General features: G+C 39.5%; 3 protein-coding genes across 4 annotated transcripts; 2 read left to right on the top strand and 1 right to left on the bottom strand.

Annotated features, from left to right (window-relative positions):
* The first annotated feature begins 3375 nt into the window (after positions 1–3375).
* LOC105269085 (protein NDNF) lies at positions 3376–8405 on the top strand. Its single transcript, XM_011309078.1, has 7 exons — positions 3376–3648; positions 5597–5730; positions 6167–6473; positions 6559–6799; positions 6860–7096; positions 7356–7508; positions 7850–8405. Exons 1-7 carry the CDS (start codon positions 3473–3475, stop codon positions 8222–8224), a joined length of 1623 nt encoding a protein of 540 aa, XP_011307380.1. The 5' UTR covers positions 3376–3472; the 3' UTR covers positions 8225–8405.
* A 62-nt stretch (positions 8406–8467) lies between these two features.
* On the top strand, positions 8468–10570 carry LOC105269083 (orexin receptor type 2). 2 transcript variants are annotated; one of them, XM_011309076.1, is made up of 3 exons: positions 8468–9644; positions 9821–10011; positions 10087–10570. In XM_011309076.1, the coding sequence occupies exons 1-3, from the start codon at positions 9118–9120 to the stop codon at positions 10494–10496; spliced, it is 1128 nt and encodes a 375-aa protein (XP_011307378.1). In that variant the 5' UTR covers positions 8468–9117; the 3' UTR covers positions 10497–10570. The 2 variants fall into 2 exon arrangements, with proteins under 2 accessions (XP_011307378.1, XP_011307377.1); XM_011309075.1 differs by having other exon boundaries at positions 9821–10570.
* On the bottom strand, positions 10564–12932 carry LOC105269084 (protein msta, isoform B-like). Its single transcript, XM_011309077.1, has 5 exons — positions 12344–12932; positions 11797–12174; positions 11490–11716; positions 11255–11363; positions 10564–10939 (listed from the first exon to the last, which is right to left on the bottom strand). Exons 1-5 carry the CDS (start codon positions 12754–12756, stop codon positions 10633–10635), a joined length of 1434 nt encoding a protein of 477 aa, XP_011307379.1. The 5' UTR covers positions 12757–12932; the 3' UTR covers positions 10564–10632.
* Between the last annotated feature and the right edge of the window lie 562 nt (positions 12933–13494).

The following is a 13494-nucleotide window of genomic DNA, read 5'->3' as shown; positions in this document are numbered from 1 at the left end:
AGGAGGGGGGGGCAGAGGGGGTACAGGGGTAAGGGGAATGGTCTTGAAAGTTTATGCGCACACGGGAGGAACGGTTATGCCGATATACGAGCCGTTTGACCGCCTCGAGGGCTTCCCCTCCCTCACCTTCCGCTTTTACGACCAACGAATTGCTGACGAGATGGGTCCAGTGCAGAAGACCCCCGAACAAGAGAGAAGTCAACCTGAGCCCTAGGATAACAAACATTTCATTAGCATTTTTCAAATTTTTCGTCATTCCACTCCAATCCGCGGTCTCCCCTATCCAGGGAGCAGGAAGGGGGTGAAGTGGGTGGATGTCAAGTTACCGTCAAGTCACGAATTTTCCGTCCAGAAAATACGATCCCTACCACGTGATCCGAGGAAAAGACGCAATCACTCAATTTCCCCTTTAATGACCCTACATTGACAATAGGGAATTGTTAAAGGGTTAAGGGGAATTGCTTCTCATTTTTTGGGCAATATTTATTGACCCGTTACGTACCGGAATTTCATTTTTTTTTTTGGGGGGAATTTACTGGCGGCGGTTATCTATAGGGGGTAGGGGGAAATTAATAGATCATGTCAGATGATTAATTGAACATATGCAATAACTGCGTTTTTTTGTTTCAATGGATCAATCGTTCTAGGTGAAATTTCAGATGGCAGGCTATAGGGGAAATAGGGGAAATAGGGGAAATGAATCAATAGAAATAAAATTGATCTGAAATTGGGAAAAAAGTGACAGTTGTACCGATGATGTTGGTCTGAGGCACAGGTTCCCACAACGCTCGTCTTGATTTATCGGCCTGCCACCCGAGCGAACCCGCTGTCATCATCCACGTCTCCCTGCCCCCCCTAGCCCCCTCCCGGCCCCTCTGGGATTCTCTTTTTATCTCGAGAGTTAACTCTCGTCGTTTCCGAGCTACTGTGGAAAATCGGAGAACCACTTTCACTGCGCCAATTCTCCTAATTCATGTTTTCCTGTTAATTTATCGATTTTTTTGTCTTTTCGATTTAAAGAATTTAATTATCAAGTTAAAGAGATAGGGGAGCTGGGCTGACTCATGACGGCATAAACTACTTGAGAGGAGGTACCAATTGCCGTTCATGAAGATTTATTTTTAATCGATTTCATTAATTATTTTAAGTTATGGGAATTCATTCAATTTTTTATCGGGATAGGGGTACAGGGGAGGGGGCACGGTGGAATCAATATGTCTGGTTGCTTGTCAAAATATTACTTGAAAAAATTATTCCTTCAAAATATTACGGCTAAAAGAATTTCAAGGAGACAGACATTATTTCTAGACATTACAATAAAAAGGAAAGAAATAATAAATTCTCATCCTTCTTATATAATTTTTAATTACACCCGACACTAGGTGAATCCTTTATCCAATCCTTTTAAATCCCTACATTTCGGTGCCCCCCACCGAGGGGGCCGAAGCATAGAAATATTTTTTCTCTCCAGATTCTGTTTTTCCCGTCCCCGAAAAACATGAGGGTGGATCAGAGGCAATACCAACCCCAAAATTTGAACCACCCCTGTCTAGGGGCCCCCTAAATTTTTATTTTCCCAACGCGTTATCTTGACCGAAAAAAAAACCGAAAATTCGCTTCAAAATTTAATGACCCAAGAGTTATCACTCAATTCGCTTCAATCAGAACTTCAAAGGAGGGCCCAAAAAATGGGACTCGTGTCAAACGGTGAAACTACGGAGGTAAGGAGATGATTTTTAAAGATGGAGATGTATAGCGGCCGGCAGCTCGTAAAAAAGTAGAGGGCCCACCTTCATCTTTGTCTCTCCACTCACACAGACTCCCTCGTCGTTTTGAACTTCATGAATATAAATGTATGATAAACCATAAATGAGAATTTCTTCAGTGGTATGGACCCATGGGCGCCTTCCTCAGCTTCCCACGTATTATTTTTTAACAGTCGATAATCCTTTTTCTTCACTTTGCGGGGCTTTTTCTGAGCCGTTTTTAACGAATGAATTTTAAACCGCCCACCGCGAACACAATACAATGTTCCGAAGGTTTATCAATTTTTTATGGACTTTTGACAATCGTAGAATAGAAATAAAATTCAAAATATTTCTTTGTGAATTTGCGATTGCGTTTGAAATTCTTGCACAGAATTATATCCATTTTTTTCCTAGAAGTCACGATTAAAAAACAACAAACTCCAAAAAAATGGGAAATTGTGTTTTTTTTTTTTTGGTTTTAAGGTATTGGGAATGATTTCACGTAAAAAGAAGAATATATTATTCTCGTGACGCTTACTGACTTGCGTGACGCTGAGTGATTACCAAAGAGACGAAAAAAGCCGCCGAAAAGGGAAAATAAATTCACCATAAAAATTGAAAACGCTTTTAGAATTCCTCGAGTTAACCCAAAAATTGAGGGGAATAAAAAAAAGTAGCCAAAGGCGGTTGAATTAAATAATTAGCATTGAAACGTCTAATTTGTATTGTCAGGCCATTATTGACGTTTAAAGTAAACGAGTGCACGGCTACTCTTTAATTTTCTTACCCTTCAACCTGAAATCTTCAATTAACTCCAAAATTCCTCAATTTTTTACCACAAATTATTTGCAAGAATCACAAAAAAAAAACGCTGGAAAAATTCGCTATCCATTTTCATTACTTCAGCCGTAAAAAAATTCATAAAAATTCCTAACTAAAATAAACAACACAATAACGCAATAAATAATTAAAGAATAATTGATATTAAAAAAGTTATTCCAACCATTCCACAATCTCTATTAATTTGTTTATAATGAACTTTAAAATATTATGAATAAATGCTGCTGAGTGAGAATAAACAAATTGTAAATCATAATAAATAAATTTTTTTTCCATATCATTGCTTTATCGAGGGATGACGGGGGTTGAGATGATTTTTAATGATTTTTTCATAGAAAATTTAAATAAATATTTTCGAGTGCCGAGTTGCGAACTAAGTCTCGATGGAGGAAGGGCAAAAGCTGAAAGGAGGGGAAATTGGGTGGTGGGGTCGTTCCACCGTACCGTGTGTGCAAACTCGAGAAGTTTAGAAGTCTCCATGGGTTCATCTCGTGTGGCCACGAGGGCTCCAACGGGCGCGTGCTCTTAAATCCCCAGCCCATTCTGCCCCGGTGAAAAATTCACAAAACAGTGTAAAAAATAGGCGAGTGAATCCAGAAAATTCAAAAAATCACCACCTCATTCAGCACCAAAATTCATCATCCCAAATATTCAAAAAATTTTCATTTTTATTCATTTTCAAATAGAAAATTATCAACTACTCAGACAACTGTTCATATTAATTAAAAAACAAACAGACAATTAAAAAGTTAACGCGCAATTTGATTTTTGATTTTTCGTTTTGTGGGAGAAGTTTTTCAAATTTTCAAATTACGATTTTCTTCTGGGGCTTTGATATTTTTGAGAGAATTATTTACGTTCGGAGGGAATGGTGTGAGGCAGCGATGGGGGTGAATAATTATTTATTTGTGGTGGTAATAACTGTTTTGAGTGTTGCCAATGGTGACGATGCACTTGAGTACGTGAAAAATCACCGGAGTGATCGTCCAATAAATAAAGAAGACATCCTACAACCGGAGTGTCAGATATCCGCGACATTGCAGCCAGGAAATGTATCGAAGTGAGTCTTTTAAACATAAACAATTATTTTCCACCATTATCATTAACAGGTACTGAAAAAATTCAACCCTATCGACGACCTCTCGTTATAAACAATATATCTAGATTATACACATTATATTCATCAATCAATTTTTTAAACTAAAAAAAATATCGAAATTAATTTCAAAAACAACAATTTCTTTTACACCCTCATATAATAATTTATATAAAATATATTATTTATCTTTATTATAAATTGAGTGAATAATTTTGAATGTGAAAAGCTGAAAATCTATTAAAAAACTAAAACAATAAAAAGACGACAGAAAAAAAAAATTGGCAGTAGACAGATTATGAATTTAATTAAAAAACTAAAAAAATTGTTAAGCGTAATAAAAAATTCAACAATAAATATCTCGGTGTGACATTTTGAGGTAGGATTGTCGGGTATCGAGATAATCCGACGTTGAACATGCGTGCAAAAATCGAGTCGCACTGATGGATGGAAATGTCAGCGATGTTAAAAATGAGAGGATCACCTCAGGATTTTTATACAGTGGAGGATCCTCGTCACATGTCGTGTGATGCTGGATTTAGAACGTCGGGGGGTCGTGAAACAGACGACCCCAGACGCCGCGACGCCGGCATTGTGTCCCGTCGCTAATTTTACAATGGTAACAACACCGTAACTGTCTCCAGAACTTGCCACTATCTTTCCAACAGTCCTCCATCCCATCATTCACGGACAAAATTTTCACTTCCACCAATCAGCCGAACAGCCATTTCCAATTTTTTTTTTCAGCCACATTTATTTAACAATAATTATTTACATCACATACAACCTTAATACTAATATAAAATACAATCGCTGTCTTATATTTAAATTCGTTTAACCCTGCGGCCTGTAGAGGCTCTCGAGTTCTTATTATAATGCTTTTGTAATATTTTCTATTTTTTTTTTCTTCATGAACTTTTGGAAAAAAAATTATTGCGTTTTATGTGGATTTTTTAGAATTAAATGTGAAGCCACCATTGCTAATTACACCGATTTATTAAATTCTCAGAATAGTTGCTTTATTTTTTTTATTACTAAACAATAAATATATCAATCAATATTTTTAAATTTTATTAATTAATAATATTTCTGTAATTATTCCTAGAAAATAAATAAAAATAATCAACCGATTGATTTTTTCGGCAGCATTCAATTTTTATTTGAAGTCAATCGAGCCATTGATTATTCAAAAAAATAAAATCCACTTCAATCCAAAAATAAAGTGCAATTAATTTTTTTAATTATTCACCATGATGAATATTTGAAAAAAAAAATCTAGAGTAGATGATTAACAGGGGTTGAGGTAAATTCGTAACGAACTCATGACATTGAAAATAATCAACGAAAACGCGTTAAGTAGAGGCTGAAAAATGCGTGTTTTGCACTGAGGGTGGTCCACTCACTTTAATCATCAAGAAGCGAATGACTTTGTTCTGGATATGTCTCATGACAAGACCGGAAGGGAGTCTCATGTTTTTTACGGGGCAACTAGCCAAGCAGACGCGCCACAGAGTCTAAACGTTCCAACGTTTTGGCTCCGTAACTCCTTCCCATTCTTTCCTCCCCCTTTCCCCCGAAATAAAAAAAAAAACATAAAAAAAAAGCGCTCAACTTATCACTATAAAATCCCCGTTAAACGGCCGCCATTTAACGCTCGCACGCCATCCGCCATTTTGTCCAAGCGAGAAAAAATCTATCCGCACTGCGCCACATGAATAAATTTTTCTGGAGAACTTTCTGCATATTGTTTAATTTATAATAATGATTTTTTAATTGCAGGGGTAATTGGAGGATTGAGTACTCGAGTCATTAAATGCAAATTTTTTTTTTTTCGTTACTTACATTCCACTTTTTTCTTACGGCTTCTTTTTAATTGGTAATTATTAATTAATTATTGTTGATGATTGTTCAGATTTTATTACCTGAGTCATCGAGACGGGGAGCCCCTGACGATATTGGTGACCCCGTGCTCGGGTCCAGTGTCCTGGACAGTGACATCCGTCAAACCACCGGAGGACAATCGTCATCAGGGGGACGAAACTGGTTGTAAGAAATTTAAAAAAAAATTAAAAATTCATTCATCAATCACAGGCACACGTCTTCCCCATCAATTCCACCCAGAAAATCTGTATCCACCAACAATTATATAACAATTAATTACAATTACAATTATATCCAACGACGAATATATATTATTATATATGTACTAACACGCGCATTGAATAAAATATTTACCATCTCCACGAATTGAACATGAAAAAAAAGGAGTTAAAGGGCAAATTTCCGGTAACTCATTAGCTCATTGCCCGAGTAATCAATAAAAATTATCATAAACGATAAAGACGTCGATAAAGGAAAATAGCCGAGATAGCTCCCCAGAAGGGAAAAAAATATTTTTAACTCAATCTTCATTCTACCGAATTAAGTTAATGCGTGACCAATAAATATCAATGATATTCCTGTTTCGAAATTGTTTGTCAAGCACTTTCACGATGGCCAGTTAATCAACTTATTCCTGGATCATCACCGTTATTCAGTTACGATGGTGATGAGGCACAAAACTTTACGATTCCATGTGTACAAGCTGGCTTGTACCGTCTCGAGATAAAAACACCGGTTGATAGTAACAAGATGGTGGTTATACCAAAGAAGGTGCTTCTTTATGCTACATCGAGTGCACTCGATCATCTGCCAATATCTTATGAGAATACGAGAGGAAAGAGACACAGGTCATTGAGATTTCAGCCGAGGAGAAGTCGAAGAAGACTCACTGTTTCCTGGAGCAAGAGGTAATTATCAAATTACCATAAAGTATAACGCCTGCCTTTTTACCTGATTAATTGTAATTAATTTGTTATTAAATTGCATTCGCAGTCATGTGGATCCACACCTGTCAACGTACTGTCTGGCGGTGACATCAGGCACTTCAAGACATCCACCCACTCTTTGCGCAGCTAAAAATCTATTGGAGAGTCACTCACACCCGGGACGTGGGGCATCCTCCAAGGAGCACGTCCACAAAGGCAATCCCACCGGTCTCCACTGCATCCACCAGACCCGGATAACTCTTCATGGACTTGTTTACGATAACACCTACAATTTCACCCTTTATGTTGTTCGTATTCCATTAATAATTACAGAATATACAGTAAAAATTACACAAGGCTCATTACAGGTGAATACGAGGAATAATTTATCGACCCGAGTTGCTGCAGAATCTATGAAATACAGAAAAACAAGAGCACAAGTGCTTCCCACTGGCCGATACGTAACAGCGAATTTGCAGAAAAATTATGGAATTATTAATTTTCAGTATGAACCGCATTATAATGGCTCAACTGAGTTTCATGTGTTGCCTTGTGGAGGTGGGGTTGTCCGGGCGAAGCTCAGGGGACCTGGCATCGTCACCAGAGTAGGTGTCACAATAATGAATTTCGTAACAAGTGCAGAAAAGTCACTTTTCCGCACGCCGAGATGAAAAATCACTTTTTTTTCCTTTTATTCGATTTTAAGTTTGTTTCAATCAATTTAAAGATGTTTTTATTCCAGGGATTATATTTCTTTAACTTCATTTTATTTTGGTTTATTTGTTTTGGTTCATTATTTTAATAAAAAGATTTTTTTTTTCACTTTATGCATGGGAATTACGATTGAAATTATTTCTGAAGCAGAAGAAAGAAGTCAAGACGCATGAGTTACTCGAGGCACCGCTGCAGCCGGGGAAAAAATATACTTTGAGGATATCGGCGACACCCCAGGAGCTCGGTAAAGACCTCTCGGTGACGGTCCTGGCGACACAGGCTGGCATCGTTGAATATCCAGAGGTGAATTTCAACGATAATTTCGTTTAAAAATTGTTTTTAGATCCTATCCTAATGTAAAACGAAGAGGAGAAATTAATCTCGAAATATCTCGAACGAGTAAGGGTATTCCCCGTAAGACAACACCGACCCGCCACCTGCACCGCCGCCAGCGCCGCAGTAAAATTTTGAAAATTCAAAAAATGCCAAAAATTCAATACATCCTGAAAATTTGGGAATAATTTTGGAAGCGATTGGAGATTAAGAATTATTGAACAAATATTGCTTGAGGTGCGGGAGGCGGCAAAATTTTGAAAATTCAAAAAATGTCAAACATTGATGTCTAATATCTCTTCAAAGCGCAGGTACCCTCCAAGGAACCCCCACGGGAGTTCAGCAACCTGAAGAACTGCAACGAAGTGACGATCGGCGTCGACCCCGTCGGCACCGCGGAATACTGCGTCCTAGCCCGCGAATTGCGCGGCATTACCCCGATGAAACTCGCCGCAATACCAACAATTCCAGATCAATGTAGTCTACACAGACGTCGGAGGTCCGAGTACACATTTGATCGTTGCGTTAATCGAACAGATCCACCAGGAAACAAAGCGCAAATATTTAAAATAACTAAACTACTTCCGGGTAAATGGTACCAAGTGCAAATCACCGCACAAATTCACGGACAATCGCTGTCCTATCCTCTCATCAAAGTTCGCACGAGGAGAACTTGTCTCCCTTGACCTTGAGAAATAATAATTACATCGATTAAAGATAAAAAGCAGAAAAATTTAATTTTCGTCAAAAAAAATGTGTATTCTGAATAATCAGGATTATCTCATTGAAAGACAATTAAACATTCGAAACAAAAAACCTTGAATAAATTTCAAGTATTGAAAAAAATATTTTTTTTTAATAATTACCAGTCGAAAAAAATAGAAATCATGATTTTGACATTCGAAAAAAATTCGGAGATATGAAAAAAAATGATTTTTGGATGTTTTTTGGTAATTGTTCCAGTAAAAATTATTCAATGAAATTCGAAATAATTTTTTAGTCTCTGTAAATAAACGAATGCCTGTGAATGTGTGAGTGTTGCTAATGTATTTTCTACTTACGTATTTTTGTACTCCAGATAAAAAATTGTAATTAAAAATAAAAAGAGGGGAAAAAAGTGATGAAAAAAATGATAAAAGAAGTGGAAATCTGTTAATAACTGTGAAACGATGCGTTCAATGTAAACACTTGAGCCATCTGCTACATTTTCGCTCGATGATGGCATCTGCGAGGAAGCGGGAGTCAGTTCGCCTGAGCTTCCGTCGCATTAAACATCTCTTGTTCTCCAAAAAAAGACCAACACAATAAAAAAAAAGGCATCGTTGAGAATTCCGTTTACCGATTAATTATCGATTAATTATAAGAGCACGAGAAAAAATTACGAGTGAATCCAAAATTCGAGAATATAATAAAAAAATATTCAATCCCTTTTTTTATAAAATTTCTGCCACTTTTCCCTCTATTAACCTATCGCGATCAGGCCCTACGAATCAATCCTGCAACTGAATAAAACCCCACAGCCTGGTGAAAAAATTCCCTAGAGATAATTCCCCAGATCAGAAAAATCGGCAGTAAAAAAATGAAGGGAGCATTTGAAAGTGACTTGATCTACTTCTCCCCGACGTCTCGCCTGCTGTATCAACTGCTGATCTACCCGATAGTGTCGATCGGCTTCCTGGGAAATATGGGAGTCGTGATCCGCCTCTTCCTGATCCCCACGAAGACCTGCCTGAAGCCGTTTTACAGGGCTTCACTGGTGTCCCTGGCCCTCTCCGACCTTCTGCTCCTGGGGACGACTGGCCCCAACCTCTTGAGCACTTTATCCTCCAGGACTGTTCTCTGGAGCCTCGAGGAATGGGCATGTATGGTCCTCCCGTTTCTCCAGACTGCGGCTGTCCTGGTGGCATCGCTGATTCTCGCTGGAATCGCCATCGATCGATTCACCGCATTCAAAAGAAAAATATCGATCACCCGGGGCCCAGGGTGGATTCCAACTGCCTCCTATGTTCTACTAGTCTGGAGTGTAGCCGCTGGAGCGGCGTATCCAGTTTTGGATCTATATAAACCTCAGAGTCTTCAGATAATAAACAATTCAACGATTTATCGGTGGGTTTTCTGTGTTTACATATTTTTTTTTGGAATTGTTTGGGTTATAACACGTGCGAGGAGTTTTGATTGATGGGGAGACCGAGATCGGTGTTTTCAGGGGGGCAGATGATTGGATTTTTCTCTCCGTCTGGACTTTTACGAGTCCCTGATTCGTCTCAATATTATTATTCCAGAGGTAGTCTCTGCGTCAACGACAGGGAAAAAGCAAAAACTGCGTACATCGCCATTTTCATCGTCATTTTTCTGCCCCTTACCGTCGTCTTCCTCGCAGTGCACGTTCTCCTGGCCCTGAGCATCAACCAGAGGAGGACACCGGGGGACTCCTCGAGGTCGGAGACGAACTTCTCCAGCGAGAATTCAACAGGTTATAGAGAGAACGCATCTGAGTTACAAAAAAATAAAAATGCAAGTGTTTTCCACTCAAAAATCTTGTTTATAGCCTCCACAAATCTCAGTAGACAGAGATCGGGGATTCCCAAGTGCAGAGTCCCTTTGCCGGCGCATGCGCAAAGGAAAAAGCGAACAGTTCGAGTGATTCTGCTTCTCATTCTGGTGTTCGTCGTCTGCAGGCTTCCTCAATGGATTTTCCTCCTCTTGAAGACTCTGGTGGTGACGAAGGGGGGGATGTGGTGGCACCTCCAGGTCGTCCTGTCGACCCTTGCTCTCTTCAATGCCGCCATTCATCCATTTCTCTACGCATTCTTGAATGAAGCCTTGTCCATCGCACACTGGGCTAGATTAATCTGCTCGAGAAACCGAAAATCAATCGATATCGAGAATACCGATTCCAGGGTCAATAACAGAAATTTCGAACAGATTAAAGTGCCTCGGGGACCGTACGCTCCATAAATAACCGTCAAATGTCCGAATATTATTCGATCAATCCTAATTAAATTTGTCTTTGATTTGTGATATTGACGTTGTCATCGATTTATTTTTATCTATAAATAAAGTGATTTTCAATATTAATTCAATAATTAAATATTTAGAGCTCGGACAGGATGAGCTTTTTCAGGTTATCACCAGGACTTCTCGCAGGTTCATGCCTGAGTAATTCAACAGCTCGATTCAGGTGAGTGATTGTGTCCTCACCCGGGCAGGATGAGAGCTCTCGGAGGGCTACGGCAGTGTAGAGGGCCAGTCGTCCACCGTGAGGGTCCAAAATTGATGTTGTTTCTAAAATTCTTCTGCATATCTCGAGTTTTTTCGGGTCCTCAGGTGACAGGAGCTGAATGAGGGAGTGGCCCACGGCTATGCAGTGCTGGTGGCCAGGATGGAGGAGCACTAGAAGCCTGAAAAATATCCGTACAACATACCTCATTTATTTATTTAATAATTAGGGAAATTCTATCTCGATATTCTATCTAGATACTTCTAACAGTGAAACGCAAGTCCCATGACTTCTCCAAAAATTAGCCGCCATCAATGTTTTCGGTAATTAGGGGAATCCCAGAAAATCATCATCCGTGTATATCAGGCATAATGGCTACCGCTCAAAAATCGAAAGTTGATTAATTAAAATCAATTCAAAAAATCATTAACGATTGTTAATGAATATATTTGCTATAAATATTGACTGTTATTAATATAATATTCATTTTCTCTACCTGGAGTGCAAGTCACTCAACCTATCCTTCGTCGCTGATGCCATTACATTCTCCACCTCTTCGCCAAGCCTCTCCGTCAGCTCGAAGACTTCCTGTGACGTCAGAAGACCTAAAAAAAAAAGGATCGCGCGGGAAAATTTCAATTTTCAAAAATATATTGACAAATATGATGAATTGGCTATATGGAAATGGCGGATTCGCGTGATGGTATATAAAATATTATATGGGGACTCACCTGGACACAGATCACAGGACCATTCAGTGCCAGAGTCAAGGGGATCTTTAGGGAGAATTACCCCAGCCCCACAAGGACACTTTAATGTTCCTAAATGGCTGCCCAACTCCGTGGGGTCTTTACATCTTTCACAACGACAGGAAAAGTATTTCGTGGCTAGAAGATGTTCACGACGTGCTCTCGTTGCCCACAAAACGTGAGTGTAAGTCGTCGACAGGTGTTCACCCCTAGAAAAAAATTCCAAATAAATTCGTAAATTATAATAAACAATAAACTAATCAATTCGTAATAAATCACAAGGACTCACATTTTGATCGGTCTCAGTGCCTTGACGACGATTTTAGGCCGACCCTTGGAGTCCAGCACAAATCCATGTCTAGTATTGGCCATGCACTGATGCTCGAGGAGACAGGCAGTCTGATAAATGCCAGCGGATCCTTCAGGAGGATTTGTATCGAGTGCATTAACATCAATCAGACCACAGACTTTGGAGAGAATATCCCTGCCCATCGAGAATGCCTGGAGGATCGGCTCCAGCTGCTGGAAGACAGCTTCCACCTCCTCATGAGCCTCCGTACCAGGTCCCCGGGACTCTTCGTGACTCTGGAGGGCTGATAGGATTTCCCAGCGTTTGGGATTCCTCTTCTTGAGGATGATCATCCTCAACGGTAGCAAGATATCGCATCTTCGTGATCCATAAATAATAATATAAAATAATAATAAATAAATAATAATTACTCAACTGAAGGCACTCGAGAAAAATTACATGATTGAAATGTCAAATTATAATTTAATTATAAATTAATTAAATGGAAATTTATGAAGATGGTGAAAATAATCAAAAAAATCTTCACCTGGGGATGATCCTGGCCTTTTCCAGGAGCTTGCACTCGAACCCATGACGATTGTCGTCAAGAAGACCATTGCAGGACAGCCTACAGGCATACCATCCACATCCTGGACAGCGAATAGGTACTCCGGCATCACCACAACCAACACAAACCCTCTGATCGGTATGAGCACCTGGACCGAAGACAATTGGACCCTCCGACATGATGAGATCGTCTCGCTCCAGGTCTCGGGTCGCTACCAGGTGTCTTCCAAGGCTTGACGAATCCTGGATACTCCAGCATCTGCAGGAGCTCTTGTGATTGCTCCAGTCTTGCTTCTGGTGCTCTGGCCTGCAGTAGAATGTACTCCTGCAACCGGTGCAACGCAAATTCGCTGGAGCCCCACAGACTGCACATATTCCTTGCTCACCACCCATTTTTAAATAATTACTTCACTGATGGTACGATGATGAGGATCTTCCTGAGGGGTGGAATTTTTAGCGGGGCTTTTGCGGATATTTGAGTGAATTTTCTTGGAGAGATGATGGAGAGATGATGGAGCGATGGTGGAGAGATGATGTGAGGGATTTCTTGGGTGCACCACAGGCGAGTGGAGAATGAGGGGATCAGACTATTTTAGACAGGACTAGAATAGTTTTAGGAGGGCAGGAGGGAATGATGCTGTGTAGGCGAAATTAGACTAGTCTGCCACACACAGAGAAACCTTCAGTCCTCATATATACAATAATTTTCCTACTGGAAATTACCCCTGATAATTTTCCGAGGAAACAAAGTCTTCTAAAAAATTTGCGGTCTCAATTGTTGTTAATAAATTATTCCCAGATAAAATCCATAACAAAAATGATGGGTACGATTTATTATGTTCATTTATTCCGTGAATTCTGGTTATTTATTTGATAATTTGATGAAACTCGAGGGAATGGCAATTTCGGCTTAAAGGGGGCAGACTCGTTAAGCCCTCGTTTTAATAAATATCCCCCTCACTCCATTTATCCCCTCACCTGGTGATTGGAAAGCCGATCTATGGATTCCACTGGGCAACCTGCTGTGTCCTCCAACCGTACATGGCTAAATATATTCCGAAAGTAAGATACTGATCCATGTATCAATTGATTAACATTAGAAAACGTTCACGTTCATCGTGTACCCATGTT

Source organism: Fopius arisanus, unplaced genomic scaffold (assembly GCF_000806365.1).
Source record: "Fopius arisanus strain USDA-PBARC FA_bdor unplaced genomic scaffold, ASM80636v1 scaffold00064, whole genome shotgun sequence".
Classification (NCBI taxonomy): domain Eukaryota; kingdom Metazoa; phylum Arthropoda; class Insecta; order Hymenoptera; family Braconidae; genus Fopius; species Fopius arisanus.
The sequence above is the reverse complement of the archived record's forward strand: the minus strand, read 5'-3'. Positions and strand labels throughout refer to the sequence as shown.

Excerpts from the sequence above, each read along its gene's own strand:
- LOC105269085 (XM_011309078.1), top strand. The coding sequence starts at position 3,473 with ATGGGGGTGAATAATTATTTATTTGTGGTGGTAATAACTGTTTTGAGT. Across the intron at positions 5,731-6,166 it reads TCAGGGGGACGAAACTGGTT|CACTTTCACGATGGCCAGTT; the intron begins GTAAGAAATTTA and ends TTGTTTGTCAAG. Across the intron at positions 7,097-7,355 it reads GACCTGGCATCGTCACCAGA|AAGAAAGAAGTCAAGACGCA; the intron begins GTAGGTGTCACA and ends TTTCTGAAGCAG.
- LOC105269083 (XM_011309075.1), top strand. The coding sequence starts at position 9,118 with ATGAAGGGAGCATTTGAAAGTGACTTGATCTACTTCTCCCCGACGTCT. Across the intron at positions 9,645-9,820 it reads AACAATTCAACGATTTATCG|AGGTAGTCTCTGCGTCAACG; the intron begins GTGGGTTTTCTG and ends TTATTATTCCAG.
- LOC105269084 (XM_011309077.1), bottom strand. The coding sequence starts at position 12,756 with ATGGGTGGTGAGCAAGGAATATGTGCAGTCTGTGGGGCTCCAGCGAAT. Across the intron at positions 11,717-11,796 it reads GCACTGAGACCGATCAAAAT|GGGTGAACACCTGTCGACGA; the intron begins GTGAGTCCTTGT and ends ATTTTTTTCTAG. Across the intron at positions 11,364-11,489 it reads GTCCTGTGATCTGTGTCCAG|GTCTTCTGACGTCACAGGAA; the intron begins GTGAGTCCCCAT and ends TTTTTTTTTTAG.